The sequence below is a fragment of the Biomphalaria glabrata genome, chromosome 6 (assembly GCF_947242115.1).
Source record: "Biomphalaria glabrata chromosome 6, xgBioGlab47.1, whole genome shotgun sequence".
In the NCBI taxonomy this organism is placed as follows: Eukaryota; Metazoa; Mollusca; class Gastropoda; family Planorbidae; genus Biomphalaria; species Biomphalaria glabrata.
In genome coordinates this window covers 44,917,713-44,937,738 of record NC_074716.1, presented here as the reverse complement: position 1 = coordinate 44,937,738, position 20,026 = coordinate 44,917,713, and the positions used below count along the sequence as shown (strand labels likewise).

At 36.8% G+C, this 20,026-nt stretch overlaps 1 protein-coding gene across 1 annotated transcript in view; it reads right to left on the bottom strand.

The window, feature by feature from the left end:
* The window catches only part of LOC129926883 (uncharacterized), a 30,201-nt gene that overhangs the window by 1,407 nt on the left and 8,768 nt on the right, over window positions 1-20,026 (bottom strand). The window contains exons 2-5 of the mRNA XM_056033358.1: window positions 14,129-14,247; window positions 9,946-9,978; window positions 9,359-9,400; window positions 9,163-9,204 (exon numbers count right to left, since the gene is read on the bottom strand). Of these exons, the coding sequence (XP_055889333.1) occupies window positions 9,163-9,204; window positions 9,359-9,400; window positions 9,946-9,978; window positions 14,129-14,247 (236 nt within the window). The remainder of the gene's footprint in view (window positions 1-9,162; window positions 9,205-9,358; window positions 9,401-9,945; window positions 9,979-14,128; window positions 14,248-20,026) is intronic.

Here is a 20,026-nt window from a genome sequence, read left to right as displayed (position 1 = left end):
CGCAGGACGACGGGGGATGGGAGCGGGCAGGATTTGAACCCTCGACCATCGATAAATCCGAACGACAGTCCAGCGAGCAAATTGCACGACCAGGCAGCCATTCAAAAGTGGATCACAAATATGAAACCCTCAGAGAACACATCATAATGGACGCTGTGATGGAAGCTTACAATAATAATGTGAAAACATACGTCACGGAGCGAGAGCCAAAGACCATCAGCAGCCTGATAGCACAACTAAGACAGTATAAGGCAGCACACCCAAGGGAGTGTGTAAACAAGAAGAGAGGAAGTCAGCGAGAGAAGTTGGAGATCTGTATATAACGTTGCCGTGTATAGATGTTATGTTGAAATGTTACACAATTAAAAGGCACAGTAAACGTAAAGGACTTGTTTCTTCACAATTGATAAAGATAAAGATAGTTAAAATGTAATAACTTAATAAAAATCCTTTGTAAATATTAAAAGAGATTCAGATACCTTGATGTACTAAAGATGTTAACACAAATTACTTTGTGTTCCATAAAGGAAAAAGAACTCCTAGAATCGTAAGGAAAATTAGAAACATTCGAAGTTATTGTTCTGCTTATTGTCAAGTGCAAATTATAACTTTGTGTCAAAAATATTGGAATATGAGCAGCAAACTGTGTCAACTGGAGAAGATCTATAATGGCTTTGAGAGTGTAAGAAATGAGGCTGCTGAGTCAGCTTGATCTTAAGCTGTTTAGCGAAACAATGCGATTATTCTTTAGAGAGATTACTTCACGTGGTGACCTACTAGTTAATTATTCCAGTAGCTGGAACACCGATTCATGCCTCGTGGAGCACATGGGTTCCGACCATATTTAACAACGCAGTCAACCAAAAGCTAGCTGTGGCATTAGTACTCTCCCCCTAGACTACTGCACCGAGAAAAAATTGCTAAGAAACGCCTAGAGGATTAGAGGATTGACAAGAATATTTGCCAAGAAAGGACAAGTCGGCGGAAGCGCCTTAGTACAAAGTTGCTCACATTTAAAGTAGTGAAATAAAGCATTTTTCTCAATATGCGGTGAATGCTTTACAGAGAGATTATTATCATTGAAGGAAAGAAATGTGTCATAAAAATAAGAAAATGCGAATGCAGTTAAAGCCGCCGCTACGCTATTTTTCGCATGACCATTAAAATCTCAATTTAAAACTAAAACATTGAGCTGGAAATGTTTACCATTAGCGCCAACATATCTGATACCATTCAACTCTTGCTAATTATTCGAAGTACGAAAAGCAATGTTTAAATCATAGAAAAGATATCTGCTATGAGGAACATGCATTGGTACCACCACTGGTAAAGACCTGTTCAAAGAAGTTTCAGACATCATAGAGAAGGAGGCTTCTTTCCTTTGGGAGATGTTAGTGAGAGTGACTACTGATACCACCAGAAGTATTGCTTTGTATGATATAGTGAACTGGCAGCGAGAGTTTTTAGAAAATTTGTCAAGTTAAACGGAACCCTGTGGCTAAAAGTTGAATAAGCCTGACATACGCACCTTCTAAACGAATTTGCAATTCTTCATTTAGAAGGCGGAAAGGGGCAAAATTATTGTCGCCTCACAGACGCGCATCTAGTTTTTCCATTTGGTATCCCATCAATTTAGTGGGATCTTCAGAAGTTGGTTTTGGATACACTTCCCACATTTCATGAATTTGTTTAAATAGTATATTCAAGTGGAAGGCGCGGTGAGTGAAGTCCATAGTTTGAATCCTGGCGAAGACTGAGATTTTTAATTTCGGAATCTTAAGGTCACCTTTGAGTCCACCCAGCTTTAATGGGTTCCTGAGGTTAGTTGGGGAAACGTAAAGGCGGTTGGTCGTTGAGCTGGTTACATGACACCCTCGTTAACCATGTACCACAGAACCTCGAACCGTACCCGAACTTTAGATCTGACCAAACCGAACCGAACCCGAACTATACTTGTCACGAAACCGAAACCGAACTTTAGATCTGACCAAACCGAACCGAACCCGAACTATACTTGTCACGAAACCGAAACCGAACTTTAGATCTGACCAAACCGAACCGAACCCGAACTGTACTTGTCACGAAACCGAAACCGAACTTTAGATCTGACCAAACCGAACCGAACCCGAACTATACTTGTCACGAAACCGAAACCGAACTTTAGATCTGACCAAACCGAACGGAACCCGAACTATACTTGTCACGAAACCGAACTTTAGATCTGACCAAACCGAACGGAACCCGAACTATACTTGTCACGAAACCGAAACCGAACTTTAGACTTACCTATTGTTACGTTCAATTTATAGAGCAGCGACCTATAAGGGGGACTAATTCAGCTTATACCACCACATCAGACAAACACAATTTCTTTCCTTAGTCCAAGATACGAAACAAAATATTTCGCAAAGGAAATACACACTGTTTATAGTTTCTAAAGTCATTCTTGTCAAGTAGAAGAAACAATTGGGTGTAGAGATAATAAATCGTTACTCAAGGAGGCGGTAAATCGCTTTAGACCTCCAAAACGGGGTTTGAATCCTGGTGAAGACTGGAGTTTTTAATTTCGGGATCTTCGGGCGCCTCTGAGTCCATCCAGCTCAAATAGGTTTCTGAGGTTAGTTGCCACATCACACATCAATTTATAAGAGAAAATGAATGGTCTCCAATCTTACTTGATTTTGTTCAAGGTCAAGCATTAACTATTTTTCAGAGCCATGACCACATCATTCAAAACAGTTATGATATTTTAAAGAAATAACTTCTTAATACCTATGGTCATACGTTTAGAAAAAAATATTTTGAAAATTTTCCTAATAGTTAGAGAGATCCTCAAACAACAGTAAATCTTGAAAAGATTATTTTAGTAAATGGATGTCACTTAAGCAAAAAGATAAAACATATGAGGGACTAAAACTTTTATTCTGATAGATAACTTTACAAACAAATGTGAATCTCAGTTACAGTCATTCATAAAAGAGAGAAAACCCAAAACATTAGAGGACATAGTTATTATTATGAGAACTTACAGTAGTGCTTATCCTAATAATTCATTTTCAAATAAAGACAAGAAACACATTGATTTTGTAGGATAGAGTCAAGAAACTAAGAGTAAAGATAGACATGAAAGCAGAAATGATAGAAATAGAGATAGTACTGACTATAGAGAGATCATCTGTTTGAATTGTCAAGGTAGAGGACATATTGCAGCATACTGTAAAAAAGTGAAGTACAATAGATCAGAAAATAGGGACAGTTACAGAAAGCAGAGCAGGAAAGTTGAGTTTAAAGAGAACAGAAACAGAAATAACAAAAGTAGAGTGTATTTCACCAATGATAGGGACAGTAGAGAAAGTAGTGATAATGAAGAAGTAGATGAAATAAACTATTGAAGAGGTTTAGAGGAAATAAATTTTGCTTAAGATGAAACTAACAGAGTGAGAGTACACTCTGGTTTTATAAATGGGAAACCTATGAGGTTTGTAAAAGATTCTGGATGAAGTACAGGAGGAATTAGAAGTACCTTAGTCAAACCAGATTATTACTTCGGTTATGATGAAAAAACGTAACAGTATAAAGTACTATTAAGCATGTAAAGTTTTCTTAGAGACACCATTTTAGACTGGATATTGTAGAGGTGTAGCAATACCAGGATTGACTCATGCTTTGCTTTTAGGCAATAACGTGTACTAAAGGAACTAGCTCATATAGAGATATCTGGACTACAAGAACTAATACAAAGAGAGAAAGATTGCTTGAATATAAGAACTAACACTAAGAGAGATAGATAGCTTGGTTATAACTAACACAAAGAGAGATAGATAGCTTGGCTAGAATAACTAACACAAATAGAGATAAATTGCTTAGCTATAAGAGCTAACACAAAGAGAGATAGATAATTGGAATATAAGAACTAACGCGAAGAGAGATAAATAGCTGGACTATAAGAACTAACACAAAGAGAGATAGATAGCTAGACTATAAGAACTAACACAAAGAGAGATAAATAGCTGGGCTATAAGAACTAACACAAAGAGAGATAGATAACTGGAATATAAGAACTAACACAAAGAGAGATAGATAACTGGAATATAAGAACTAACACAAAGAGAGATAGATAATTGGAATATAAGAACTAACGCGAAGAGAGATAAATAGCTGGACTATAAGAACTAACACAAAGAGAGATAGATAGCTAGACTATAAGAACTAACACAAAGAGAGATAAATAGCTGGGCTATAAAAACTAACACAAAGAGAGATAGATAGCTTTGCTAGAATAACTAACACAAAGAGAGATAGATAACTGGAATATAAGAACTAACACAAAGAGAGATAGATAGCTTGGCTATAAGAAAGAACGCGAAGAGAGATAAATAGCAGGACTATAAGAACTAACACAAAGAGAGTTAAATAGCTGGACTATAAGAACTAACACAGAGAGAGAGAGAGAGAGAGAGAGAGAGAGAGAGAGAGAGAGAGAGAGAGAGAGAGATAGCTGGGCTAGAAGAACTAACACAAAGAGAGATAGATAGCTAGACTATAAGAACTAACACAAAGAGAGAGAGATAGCTAGACTATAAGAACGAACACAAAGAGAGAGAGATAGCTAGACTATAAGAACGAACAAAAAGAGAGAGAGATAGCTAGACTATAAGAACGAACAAAAAGAGAGAGAGATAGCTAGACCATAAGAACGAACACAAAGAGAGAGAGATAGCTAGACTATAAGAACGAACAAAAAGAGAGAGAGATAGCTAGACTATAAGAACGAACACAAAGAGAGAGAGATAGCTAGACTATAAGAACGAACACAAAGAGAGAGAGATAGCTAGACTATAAGAACGAACACAAATAGAGAGAGATAGCTAGACTATAAGAACGAACACAAAGAGAGAGAGATAGCTAGACTATAAGAACGAACACAAAGAGAGAGAGATAGCTAGACTATAAGAACGAACACAAAGAGAGAGAGATAGCTAGACTATAAGAACGAACACAAAGAGAGAGAGATAGCTAGACTATAAGAACGAACACAAAGAGAGAGAGATAGCTAGACTATAAGAACGAACACAAAGAGAGAGAGATAGCTAGACTATAAGAACGAACACAAAGAGAGAGAGATAGCTAGACTATAAGAACGAACACAAAGAGAGAGAGAGAGAGATAGCTGGGTTAGAAGACATAAATATAAAATGAGACAATGAAACCATTAATGTAAAGTGAGAAGAGATATTTGTTTTAAATGTCATAGAAAGATCCATATGTAGACACTGTGGAAGGTGTGAGTATTCCGATAGGGTACGACAGAAATAGAAATTTTGAAAGTAGGACTACTATCTATAGTAGACAGTAATAGAGAAGGAAGCCTCAGAGAAGATGTAACTCTGATGAGTACCAGGGTACAAGGAACAATTGTATGTGATATGGACCATACCAAAGAAGAAATGGAAAATCAGAATATAGTTAGAGTTCATTAATTATTTATAGTATTTTTTACAAGTATATATACTAGCATTAATGTAATTGTACATTGTTGTGTTCTTTTAAGCTGTAAATAAGTTACATATGTTATGCACTTGATTTGTATTGGCTTTTATTATTATGTATTGACGAGAAACGGAAATAATTTGAAGAATTATAATGTAAAGGAAGATAAAAACAGAGTTCACTAGAAATTAGGTATGAGCAGAAGTATTTTATTTATTTTTGTGTATCGTCGCATCTTTCATTTGTACATTTTAGATTCCAGAGGATATGGTAAGCAAAGGAAGAAATAAACTTGAAGCTATTTATGGGTTGGAAATTTAGTGATGCCTCAAGTCTCACTGTTTCAACGTTGTAATAAGTTGTTCATGGATGTTTGTATTGCTTATATCCATATATATAGTTCGTCCATCGTGGTTCGATGATGACCACTTTGTCATCCAGGGGGCTGAGGGCTTTGCACTGGGGTTTTATGCCTCCTCATGTGGCTGGTGAGACCTATGTGAGCCCGGAATGTTTGGCTGCACACTGGGCAGGTTATTTCAGCTGGAGCTAGTGTCGTTTGTCTTGCTTTTCTTTTATGGCGTTTTTCTTCTGCCTGCGTTGTTCTTTTTTCCTCAGCAACCTGTGCGCCAGTTTTCACAGCGTGACGCCATGATGCTCTGTCGTGTGCCTCTGTCTCCCAGGTGCCAGGGTCTATGCTGAACGCCTTCAGAGAAGCTTTGAGGGTGTCCCTGAAGCGCTTTCTTTGCCCACCTTGCGAGCGCTTTCCTTCGCTTAGTTGGCCAAACAAGAGTCGTTTTGGGATGCGGTGGTCTTCCATTCTGTAGACGTGACCTGCCCATCGCAGACGTGGTATCACCACAAACACCAAGCTAGGGGTCTATAGAGCCGTCATCCTCCCTACATTGCTTTATGCCTCAGAAACATGGACAGTGTACAGTAAACATGCAAAGAGACTAAACCGCTTCCACATGACATGTCTGAGAAAAATACTAAATGTCAAATGGCAAGACAAAATACCAGATATGGAAGTCCTTCGAAGAGCGGGTCTGCAAAGCATCCACACAATCCGTTGTATCCGTAATAGGAAAATGTCATAAAGTTATGATACTTGTTGATGCTGTTGAAGATGAACTGTGAGATGGTACTAGGCAACGTCAACAACGTTATTGTGACGTATTGAACCTTGTACGCTGTGAATCATGAACGTAATATTCCGTTCTTATGGACTGTGTGCCACATCATATACCATAGTCACCAGCAATCTTATCATTGAACTATGTGTCAAAGACTTTATGGACTTTTTTAAAGTTGTGAGCTTATGTTTCATGGTGACATTACTATATTTATTCAGTGACAGTGTCCAACTGAGCTTGCCTTGTAGGACACCAAAGGAATTATTCCATGAAATGACTGGGAACTTATTTTGGTGACATGTTATTGAACCTACATCATTGAGATGTCAGTGAACGGACTTTGTGAGATGTCAAGAGAATGTATGTGTTATTGTATCCATGCCCATATTTGTTGTCTTTGTTGTTTTAAATATTTCTCCTTGCTATTGTTAAGTTGAGTTTTTTTTTGGCACATCGGCACACTTTAGGCCATGTTTTGCCCGTAATCCCTAAAACGTTTTTCTTCATACTACAAGAGTTAAATTGTAAAGACATTTGACTACTCTGTTTTTTTAAACTGTTAGAGACAGTGGCATAAATAGGGATTTGGGGGCCCGGGGGGATCGACCTCTTTGGGGGCCCCTTGCATTTTGACATTCAACATATGACATGAGATAATGTACGCAAAAATATATAAGGCCAATATCAAATGGGTTCAGTATATCTGTAAAATTAACAAAAAATAATCATTAAGACTCTTTTAATGAATAATACCGTCGTTCATTAGTTAAATAATGCACAAGTGACAAATCTCTATTGACATCTCTTTACGTCGTGCATTATGTGCAGCAAAGACATCTATAACATCATCTACATCGATACTTTCTAGTATTTGTGACTTCACTGACATTAAAGCCATGATAAGCCTTTCTTGCGTCATTGTGCTCCTGAGATAGTTTTTGATGAACTTGAGCTTTGAGAATGATCTCTCACATGACGTAATGGAAGTTGCCTGAGTTAGCGATATCCGGAGGAGGTTGCAAGGTTTGAGCACACGTAATTACCATATGAAGCCTGTTGTGCGAAAGCAAATGTATTCAAAGCATAAAAAAGTGGGAAAGATCCAAATCTCGCTATGCTCGAGTATAGAAATACTCCGATAAGTGGACTGCCGTATTCACCATCACAACTGCTGACGAGTAGAATATTCAGGGAATCATTCCAACTGATCCCAATCTATTGAAACCATCGGTAGCTGAAAAAGTAGAGACATTACACTACGAACGAAAGATGAAAAGCAAAGTGAAATACAATGCAAAAGCAAGACTACTTAAAGATTATTCTGACGGAGAGTTCGTCTAGTTCAAACATGGCAGAAAGCAGTTGTCATAAAAAAAAAACATTCAGCACCCAGATCTTACATCATAAAGACAAACGATGGAAAAACATACAGAAGAAATCAACGCTTTTTGAATAAGAGTTTTGATGAAGACATCTCTGGGTACTATGATATCGATGAAGACAATGAACTGCAAACTGTTGGAACAAACGAAACAGACAGCTATAGACTTGTTGTGCCAGTCAAGACAACCAGAAATGGACGAATTGTTTAAGTTCTTAGTTGATATCACTCTTAAGAATTTTAAAAGGAAGGGTGTGATAATAACTTCAAAAGGAAGGATGTGCTAATATTATATGATATTACGTCATTGTTTGTTGTTTATGTTTTGTGCGAAAGCAAAAGAATTAGATGAAAAAAAAGAAAGTTTCCATTGGATTGAGGAAAGATGAATAGAGGGGTAATAACTCGAGTGTGAAGATTAATTCTGAAATTATAGACGCCTAAACCGAATAATGGAATATTCTAGCATTATTAAGAATAACTTTTAGATCTGTTATACTCGATTCTGTAAATTTTGCTACAAGGTTAATTAGTGTAGCCATAAAATACTCGCCATTTAGATCTATTATTAGTAAAGGTAACAAGATACCTGGAATTCGCTGTATATCAAGCAGTTTTATTCGTGGCAACAAAGTTTAAAATGTAAAACCAACTTCTTCAAAAAACTTTAATCTCTGTGGGAAAAAATATTTTTAAAATGTCAACAAAGTCAACGTACTGATAGTCCTAGATCTAGGTTTAGTCTTTGTGATATATTTAACCATAAATGTTGACACTATTGTCAATCAAACGTATTAATTTATGTATTTACAAATTAATTTCTGACACCCATTAGGACCCCCCACCAGGTGGGGGCCCGGAGGGATCTTAAAATTCTCCCCCCCCCCATTTAGGTACGCCACTGGTTAGAGATTATTTTTTTAGAAAAAAGGGGGGGTGAGGAAATGTTATTTTCTAGATTAGAGAGTATGTTAGTTTTGATAGACAAATATATTGTGTATAGTTTTAGCGACGGTAAAAGTAGTGACGTAGTAAGACAGACAGATTAGGAAATGGTAGAAAACTTTATTACCAGACAGGCAGACTTAGTGGGGAGAGATATTTTTTAAATTTAATTATTTATAATGTATAAAAAAATTGTGACAGAATACTTACTCTGGTCTCTGCTCATTCTCAACAGGAGCTTGCGCCTTCACCCTGTAAAAAAAAAAGTAAATCTAAGTTTTAAATTGAACCGAGATTAGGAAATGGTAGAAAACTTATTTACCAGACAGACAGACTTTGTAGGGAGAGATATTTTTTTAATTTAATTATTTATAATGTATAAAAAAAATTGTGACAGAATACTTACTGTGGTCTCTGCTCATTCTCAACAGGAGCTTGCACCTTCACCCTGTAAAAATAAATGTAAATGTAAGTTTTAAATTGAACCGAGATTAGGAAATGGTAGAAAACTTATTTACCAGACAGACAGACTTTGTGGGGAGAGATATTTTTTAAATTTAATTATTTATAATGTATAAAAAAAATTGTGACAGAATACTTACTGTGGTCTCTGCTCATTCTCAACAGGAGCTTGCGCCTTCACCCTGTAAAAATAAATGTAAATGTAAGTTTTAAATTGAACCGAGATTAGGAAATGGTAGAAAACTTATTTACCAGACAGACAGACTTTGTGGGGGGAGATATTTTTTAAATTTAATTATTTATAATGTATAAAAAAATTGTGACAGAATACTTACTGTGGTCTCTGCTCATTCTCAACAGGAGCTTGCGCCTTCACCCTGTAAAAATAAATGTAAATGTAAGTTTTAAATTGAACCGAGATTAGGAAATGGTTGAAAACTTATTTACCAGACAGACAGACTTAGTGGGGAGAGATATTTTTTTAAATTTAATTATTTATAATGTATAAAAAAATTGTGACAGAATACTTACTCTTCTTTCTCTGGTTGGGCATTTGCATTACGTCTGTAAAAATAAATGTAAATCTAAAATATACAATAGTTTATAAATAATAGGTATAATATACGTAAATAATTATATAAAACTAGCAATACTGAAAAAATACGTTTTAAAACCTAGGCTTATCCCAGGTAAAGAAAAGCTAAATACCATTCACTGAAAATTACATGGCTAAGTTCCCTTTATGCACAATAAAAACAATGTAATCGATAATTATTATTGTCATTGTTATTTTTATTGTTATTATTTTTGTTATTGTTAAAGTTATTAGTATTATTATTATTATTAATATTATTATTATGTTAGAAACGAACGAGTATCATTCTCTGCCTCTGTCAGGGTCGAGTTTCGCTAAAGAGAAACAAAATTCATCGTAGTCCCTTTAACAGTTTCCACTGAGGAATTTTCTGGTGATGTGGCAGGTCTGCAGCAGTACCGCCCTCTGACAGGCAACGAGGATGTTCCTAGGAATGTTAAGGGCCTTGAAGGTGTCTGTGGGGTCAGTTGTTATTATCCTCTCGGTTGATATAACAATGGGGTATATTGTTAATTTGGATAATTTCCATTTACGCTTTATCTCCAAGCCTAGGTTCCCATATTTTCTTTTTCTTTTTCAGTTTTTCTTAAATTATGAGACAGTGGTACGGCAACATCAATAATGGTAGTGTTTTTTTCTCTTTTATTAATTAACAAAAGATCAGGGCGATTGAAATCTACCGTTTTGTCGGTCAGAATAGGCCTATCCCAGTACAGCAGATGTTCAGTAGACTCGAGAACCTCTTGTGGCGAGTATTTATAATAAGGAGAAGTGTAACTACTGATGCAATTTTGTATCAAAGCCAAGTGTTGGTATATTAACTTTGTAACTTGGTTATGGCGACCAAGATTGGCTGAATCTGATAAGGCCGGACATCCTGCCGACTCGCCCACATTTCCACATTTTCGGCATTTGTCGACAACATTGAGTTTCAGGATATGCTTCTCGTAATTTTTTGTCCTAATTACTATGTCCTGTATTGCTGTAACAAAGCCTTCTGTTTCAGGGTAGAGATGATCTGCTTAGAGCCATGTTAAGGAAGCAGCCATGTCGATGTTATACCCATTTAATAAAGCCGGGAAATTATTATTATTGTTTTTATTATTGTTATTATTATTACTATTATTACTATTATTATGTTTAAAAAATAGTATTATTATTATTTTTATTATAATAATTATTATTATTATTATTGTTGTTATTATTGTCTGTATTGTTATTAGTATTATTGTTATTGTTATTATTATTGTTATTATTATTGTTATTATTATTGTTATTATTATTGTTATTATTATTGTTATTATTATTGTTATTATTATTGTTATTATTATTGTCATCATTGTTGTTATTGTTATTATTATTGTTATTTTTATTGTTATTATTTATGTTGTTGTTACTGTTAATGTTATTACTTATATTATTATAATTATTATTATTATATATATTGTTATTATTATTATTGTAATCATTTTTATTTTTTTATTGTTATTATTATTTTTATTTTTATTATTATAACTCTTATTATTATTATTATTATTATGTTAGAAATGAACGAGTAGTCATTCTCTGGCGCTGCCAGGGTCGAGTTTCGCTAAAGAGAAACAAAATTCATCGTAGTCCCTTTAACAGTTTCCACTGAGGAATTTTCTGGTGATGTGGCAGGTCTGCAGCAGTACCGCCTTCTGACAGGCAACGAAGATGTTCCTAGGAATGTTAAGGGCCTTGAAGGTGTCTGTGAGGTCAGTTGTTATTATCCCCTCGGTTGATATAACAATGGGGTATATTGTTATTTTGGACAATTTCCATAGACGCTTAATCTCCAAGCCTAGGTTCCCATATTTTCTTTGTTTTTCTATCTCAGTTTTTCTTAAATTATGAGACAGTGGTACGGCGATATCGATAATGGTAGCGTTTTTTTCTTTTTTATCGATGAACAGCAGATCCGGGCGATTGAAATCTACCGTTTTGTCGGTCAGAATAGGCCTATCCCAGTACAGCAGATGTTCAGTAGACTCGAGAACCTCTTGCGGAGAGTATTTATAATAAGGGGGAGTGTCCTTACCGATCAATTTGTACGTCAAAGCCAGGTGTTGGTGTATTAACTTTGCAACTTGGTTATGGCGACCTAGGTAGGCTGATTCTGATAGGGCTGGACATCCTGCCATAATGTGTTCAATCGACTCGCCCACATTTCCACATTTTCGGCATTTGTCGACAACATTGAGTTTCAGGATATGCTTCTCGTAATTTTTTGTCCTGATTACTCTGTCCTGTATTGCTGTAACAAAGCCTTCTGTTTCAGGGTAGAGATGACCTGCTTTGAGCCATGTTAAGGAAGCAGCCTTGTCGATGTTGTCCCCATGTAATGAAGCCGGAAATTTTCCGTGGAGTGTTTTTTCTTCCCATTGGCGAATCTCATGCCCTACGTCGTCCAAACCGATATTGACATCAGCATTGTGTAGGTTCAGAGGGGTTGCATCGGAGTCGTATTTCCGTAGGAAGGAAACTAATTTATTGCTGGAGGCGAGCAGTTTTGATCGTATTTTTAAAACTTGCATCTTACACAATTTGAAGATGTTCTGCAATCCACGACCCCCATCCTTCCTGGGCAGGTATAACCTTATGGTGGAGGACTTGGGGTGTAGACATCGAAACTTGGTTAGTAATTTTCTAGTGAGTCTGTCAATGTCATGTAGGTCGGTGTCAGTCCATTTGATCACACCGAACGTGTAAAGGAGCACAGGGACGGCCCAGTTGTTAATTGCAGTGATGAGATTACTGCCAGACAGTTTGGTGTTGAGGATTTTATTAACTCTTTGCTTTTTATTATTATTATTATCATTATTATTATTAGAGAAAGAAATTGTACTTAACATGTTGTAATATATACCCAATCGAGGAGGCTGGGGACATGTGTACAATTTGAAACCGTAATCTTTTTTTAACAGTATAAAAGCGTTCACGGTAACATTTACATAGATACCCTTTTCTTCTCCCTTCCTTTTTTTACCAGATAGTCCAGACACGTGATAGGATCACAGTAAATAAAAAAAATGTTAAAACATGAAACCGTGTTATACATAAAGAATTGTTAAAAATCTAGATCTGTTACGAATTTAATTAATGCCAAATCCAGAGTATGTTATACAATTCCACTTAATAGTATAGTATTTAATATGTTTTTTATTGTTAAAAAAAGCTTACATCAACTCACTCTGGCTGTCTGTCTGGTAAAAAGGTTTGAGTACGTTATTTCTCCCACACCCATGCTTTGATCAAGTTAAAAATTTTGCACAATTATTAATTTGGAAGACAATACAGGAATCCGTAAAAAAAATACAAACATTACACAATGAAATACTGGCGATAACTAATTTGTTTGATACCAACAATGGAACTTAATCCATCAGTATTCAGAGATATGGATAAACATGTGGGACTTTGTCCACGTAAATAATTGTACTTGTTATTTCTTCCAGATGTATTTTCGGATCGAATTGAAACCTCGAATAATTATTTATTCTACCGTAATAAGATGAATCAATAAAAACAAACTAAAAGAGTAATCAATTAATTATGTGTAATTATTTTATATGTTTGGTATTGAAAACTACATCATTGAGAGATATATTTTTTTTTATCTTCCGGGTACGGAATCGTACTGGACTCAATTTTTCGTCTATTTTCTGTAAATACTTCTTTTAATAGTTTTTTTTTATTCCTTATGTTTCAATGTTTTAATAAGTAGTTGGGATTCTTATGTTTGTGTGGTTTTTATTTTTTGTGAAGATTTTTGACACTGAGATCAATGCATTAGTATCAAACGTAAAACGGATAATAACGTCTGTGTTTTTGTCACTAAATTGAAATACACTCTTTATAATGTGTGTGATCTATTTATGTTATTCTTCTTGTTTTTATGTGAGAAAGATTCATTGTAATCACAACTAATTTCCAAGAAGGTTATTACAGCCGCTTTAGATGAGAACTTTTTTTAAAGGTATTTTTTGTTTGTTTTGTTTTGATTAGAACATTTTCTACTACAAGAACAATTGGTATTTAAAAATAACAGAAAAGAATTATTTAATTAATCAATATCTTGAGACAAGTATTTCTTACTTGATCCTATATCTTTCGCCTTTCTGACACACTTTATCTTCATGGCATGAGCTACTGCTGGATGAACATGTCTCTGTTGTTTCTCCTTCATAATCGTTAAGTCCAGTTCTAATATTGATCTATAATAAATTATATATAGATCTTAATGTAAATCTATAATAAAAACTTCTCGGTCCTGAGCACTCATTAATAATAATAATAATTATACTTAATAACCCCTATTTCTTACACAAGTGTAGATGACAAAATTCGACAATTTAACATATTCTTTCTTAACTTTAACATATTAAAACAAAGCATGGAAACAGAAGCTGTCAGATTAAACTAATTAGTCTGTATATTGTATAAAGCACAAAACAATAATTCCTTCCGTGTTAAGCATTTATTAACACTTTTTGATCGGTGGCTTTGTTTTGTTCCATTTGGTTCAGACCGATTCACTGATTTAGATTTTTTTTATGTCATTCTCTTCTCCTGGAATATTCATTTACGTCTTGTTTTAACAACCATCAGTTCATCAATAAACACTACCCATAGAGTTGACTCTCTTTGTAGAAACCAACCTTCCCAACACAAATATACTTATTTATTTTTTTTGCTTTGGTCCTAAATAGCAATCTTACTTAATTTAAAAAAAAAAGACTTTGACGTTTGGTCAACTTCCGCATTACATAGGTGTTCCACCGTGAGCTGTTAAATGATGGGTAGTGCTTTTACATACATTACATCAACTTCATCAAAACATGGTATTTATGTATGTATGTATGTATGTATGTATGTATGTATGTATGTAGGTATGTAGGTATGTAGGTATGTATGTATGTATGTATATATGTATGTATGTATGTATGTATGTATGTATGTATGTATGTATGTATGTATGTATATATGTATGTATGTATGTATGTATATATGTATTTATGTATGTATGTATGTATGTATGTATGTATGTATGTATGTATGTATGTATGTAGGTATGTATGTATGTATGTATGTATGTATGTATGTATGTATGTATGTATGTATGTATGTATGTATGTATGTATGTATGTATGTATGTATGTATATATGTATGTATGTATGTATGTATGTATGTATGTATGTATGTATGTATGTATGTATGTAGGTATGTATGTATGTATGTATGTATGTATGTATGTATGTATGTATGTATGTATGTATGTATGTATGTATGTATGTATGTATGTATATATGTATTTATGTATGTATGTATGTATGTATGTATGTATGTATGTATGTATGTATGTATGTATGTATGTATGTATGTATGTATGTATGTATGTATGTATGTATGTATGTATATATGTATGTATGTATGTATGTATGTATGTATGTATGTATGTATGTATGTATGTATGTAGGTATGTATGTATGTATGTATGTATGTATGTATGTATGTATGTATGTATGTATGTATGTATGTATATATGTATGTATGTATGTATGTATGTATGTATGTAGGTATGTATGTATGTATGTATGTATGTATATATGTATTTATGTATGTATGTAGGTATGTATGTAGGTATGTATGTATGTATGTATGTATATATGTATGTATGTTGGTATGTATGTAGGTATGTATGTATGTATGTAGCTATGTATGTATGTATGTATTGTTACGACTTTGGAGTAGGCTAAAGATAGTTAACTCACCGATTGTCAGGTCGCCGATATTCTTCTCGTTGCAGAAGCACAATCTACTACGAACAGTCAATAATCCAAATAATCGAAACAATTGCACAGTCCTCCTAATCAAAATGTACATACAACTATTCACAAAACCGATTTAAGAAAAGAAACAATCCTCCGTTGAGAAATCCACGATCATAACTCTAGTTCCTTTTTCCTCAACACACTCGCTCAGGTCCGTTTCGCCTCCAAAACATAAACAACAATTCAAAAAGATCTCACGTGGGGAAAAATGGTCAGTCGGGGGGGGGACAAGTTTACAACACTGCCCCCTCCCTAGGTCTGTGCGTCCCGAACAGACTCTCCATCATCTCCACAATAACGGTTCAACCGATCTAGGTGCACTACTTTGCATTTGGTTCGAGGGCCCTTCTGGATCCGGTACACAACGTCGTTGATCCTTTTCACAATCCGATATGGGCCTTCCCAGTCTTTCTGTAATTTCGGCGATCTTCCCTTCTTTCTCTTGGGGTTGTATAGCCAGACAAGATCATGTTCTTCAAACCCCGCAGAGTTGGCCCTTCTGTCGTATCTGGTTTTCATAAGGTCGCTACTGTCTTTTATCCTACTCCTTGCAACTGCATGAACCTCTTCTAGTCTCCTTCGAAGTCCTGTTACATATTCGCTTGCCGTTGTTGGTTGGTCTCCTGGCTGTCCAAATAAGAGGTCTGCTGGCATCCTAAGTTCTCGACCAAACAATAATTTGGCTGGTGTGTAACCTGTAGTTGCATGAACTGCTCCTCTATAAGACAGAAGGAATAGGGGAATGTAGTCATCCCAATCATTTTGCTGTTCTGCTGACATTTTAGCCAGATGCTGTACCAGCGTACGATTGAAGCGTTCTACCATCCCATCTGATTGAGGGCGTAGTGGTGTGGTTCGCGTCTTCTCGATATTCAGGATTTTACAAATCTCCTGAAACAGATTAGATTCAAAGTTGCGTCATTGATCTGAATGTAATTCCATTGGGACACCAAAACGACTAATCCAATGTCCTACCAAAATATCGACTATTGTTGTGGTTTCCTGGTTGGGCATCGCGAAAGCTTCTGGCCATTTACTAAAATAGTCCATTATCACGAGAATGTATTTGTTCCCTTTGTTAGTCTCAGGAAAAGGTCCAGCTACGTCCAGTGCGATTCTCTCGAATGGGACACCTACGTTGTACTGTTGCAAGGGTCCTCTAGTTCGACGTTGCGGGCCTTAAGTTGCCGCACACCGGTCACATTTCCTGCACCAATCTTCTACGTCTTCCTTGTAGTGACACCAATAAAACCTTTGCCTGACTTTTTCTAACGTTTTGTTAACGCCTAAGTGACCACCTGTGGAGCCGTTGTGCATTTCATGTAGCACTTCTGGGATTCTAATCTTTGGTAAAACTAGTTGTACTCGTGTCGAGGTCCCATTGGTGGATTCCCAAATCCGTTTTAGGACGTCGTTGTCTATCACCAGAGAGTCCCATAGCGCCCAGTAAGCCTTGGTAATCTATCCCGTACTAGAAATTTGATGCCAATCAGGGCGTTGTCCAACTTCCTTCCATTGCAAAATTGGGGCAATATCTTTGTCATCCTTTTGTTCTCTGCTTATCGTCTCCTCAGACCAAGACGCTGATGCACTTAGCTCCAACCGCCTACAATCCAGGGCACTTGTTTTCCCTTCTACTTTTGTGCAATGCTTGCACTCCTGCTTACAAGGTCGTCGTGATAAAGCGTCAGCATTCGAATGGGCTTGTCCCTTCCTGTGTTGTGTTTCGAAATCATAAGTCTGTAACCTTTCTAACCATCTAGCTACTTGTCCTTCCGGATTCTTGAAGGAAAGTAGCCATTGGAGGGCCGCATGGTCTGTTCTCAACTTAAATCTTTGTCCATACAGATACTTGTGAAAATGTTTAATGGAGTCCACTACAGCTAGCAGCTCACGTCTAGTCACACAATAATTTCGTTCAGCTTTTGACAAACTTCTGCTAAAGTAGGCTACCACTCTCTCGCTACCGTCCACTTCCTGTGATAAAACAGCACCGATCCCTGTATTGCTAGCATCCGTGTCAAGTTGAAACACATTACCTGGTAGGGGATAAGACAACATGGGCGATGAGATGAGAGCCTCTTTCAATTTCTCAAAAGCTTCTTGACAATCTGTCGTCCATTGAAATTGCGTCTTCCTCTCAGTCAATTGGTGAAGGGCTCTAGCGATAGTGGAAAAACTGGGTACAAAGCGTCTGTAATAGCTGCAAAGACCCAAGAAGCTTCTGAGCTCATGAAGATTAGTAGGTGTAGGCCAGTGCTTGACGACTTCCGTTTTTTCTGGGTCTGTGCTTACCCCGTCTTTGGATACAATATGTCCCAGATATTTGACTTCCCTCTGAAAGAATGAGCACTTCTTCAGATTTAGTTTCATTCCCGCACTTCGAATACGCTGCATCACTTCCCTCAAGTTATGTATGTGTTCATCAAATGTCTTTCCGAAGACTATAATGTCATCTAGGTAGACCAGGCAAGCATTCCAATTTAAGCCCCGCAAAACTTGTTCCATCAGTCTCTCAAAAGTTGCCGGTGCATTGCAGAGCCCGAAAGGCATAACCGTAAACTGCCATAGTCCGTTTCCCGTGGAGAAAGCTGTTTTCTGTTTGTCATCAGGATGTAAACCTACTTGCCAGTAGCCGCTTTTGAGATCTAGGGTTGAAAATATATGAGCTCCAGAAAGAGTGTCTAATGTGTCATCGATACGCGGCAGTGGATAGCTGTCTTTTTGTGTGACGTTATTTAAAGCCCTGTAGTCAACGCAAAAACGCAGAGAGCCATCTTTTTTCTGAACCAGAACAACAGGCGAGCACCATGGGCTGTTAGACGGCTCTATAATTCCTTGTTCCTTCATTTGTTCCAACATGTGAGCGGCCTCTTGTTGCTTTGCTAATGGTAGTCGCCGTGGTGTTTGCCGGATTGGTCTAGTGTTACCTGTATCTATCCTATGGGTTACCATATTAGTCCGGCCACCTTCATTTTCACTGTCTTGCATGATGTCTTTAAACTCTAGCAACAGTTGTTTAGCTTTATTGTACTCTTCCTCTGACAGATTCTCGCCCACATCTCCAAGCATTAGATCAACTCGAGAGTCACATAACGATGCACTAGCTACAGGGGCCACCGCACCACACGTTGCAATAAGCTCCACTGGGCAACAGGTGGCGATAACATTATTCTTTTGTAGGTTGCAAGCTTGATTGTCAACGTTCATAACGCGAACAGGTACTCTCCTGTCTTCTCTGTTAACAACCAATATTCTCCCAACAGGCAACCTTCTGTATGCTTCCTTTGACTGCTCTATGAGGCTTGTGATAGACATGGGATCGTTGCCTTCTATTGTTCCCCATATGATGGCTTCAGACTGTGGGGGTATGATGGTGTCTTCTGTTACTAAGACCCTCTTAATCTGTTCTTCTTCCATGTTGTCCCCCAGCAAGGGAATTTCTAGATTCCCATATTGTACTGTGCCACCCCAAATGTTCAACGTGAATCCAAATAATTGCATAAAGTCTAGTCCCAGAATACACTCATCCATTATATGGGCGACCAAGAATTCGTGACTAAAACGTTGGTTAGCTATCTCAAAATTTACAAAGGTTTGTCCTAAAATCGGTAACAGTTCACCACTAGCTGTTTTTAGTGAATAGCCACTTGTTTCATGAATCACATGGTTTTCTACGAGACTAGGGTGAATTATTGATCTTGATGCGCCAGTATCTAAGAGAAATCTGCAGAAACGAACTCCTACTTTCCCTTGTACACTCAGACTTCTATTTTTACCTAACACAGCCACTGGGATGATAAGTCTAGGGCTTCCTGTAAATCTCGCTGCCTGTCTCCGCCCCACGAGACCGGCAGAATCTAGTTTTCCTGGTTCTGAGATTGGGCGGTGGCTGCTTGCTGGTTACCCAATCCATCTCTTCCTCTCAGACGGCCTGCATTTCTTCGAGTACAATTCCTTTGAATATGGCCAGGAGCATCGCAATTCCAGCAGCGAAAGACCGACCTGTTCTGCCTGGGCATCTGCTGTGCCCGCCGGTCCTCTATAGTGTCCACCACCTGTCTGATAATATGCGTGAGGTCCTCCTCCTGCACATGGAGCCCCCGACTGAGATAGGTCGTTTTCGCTGTGCCTTTAGCTGCCTCAAAAGATAAGGCGTAT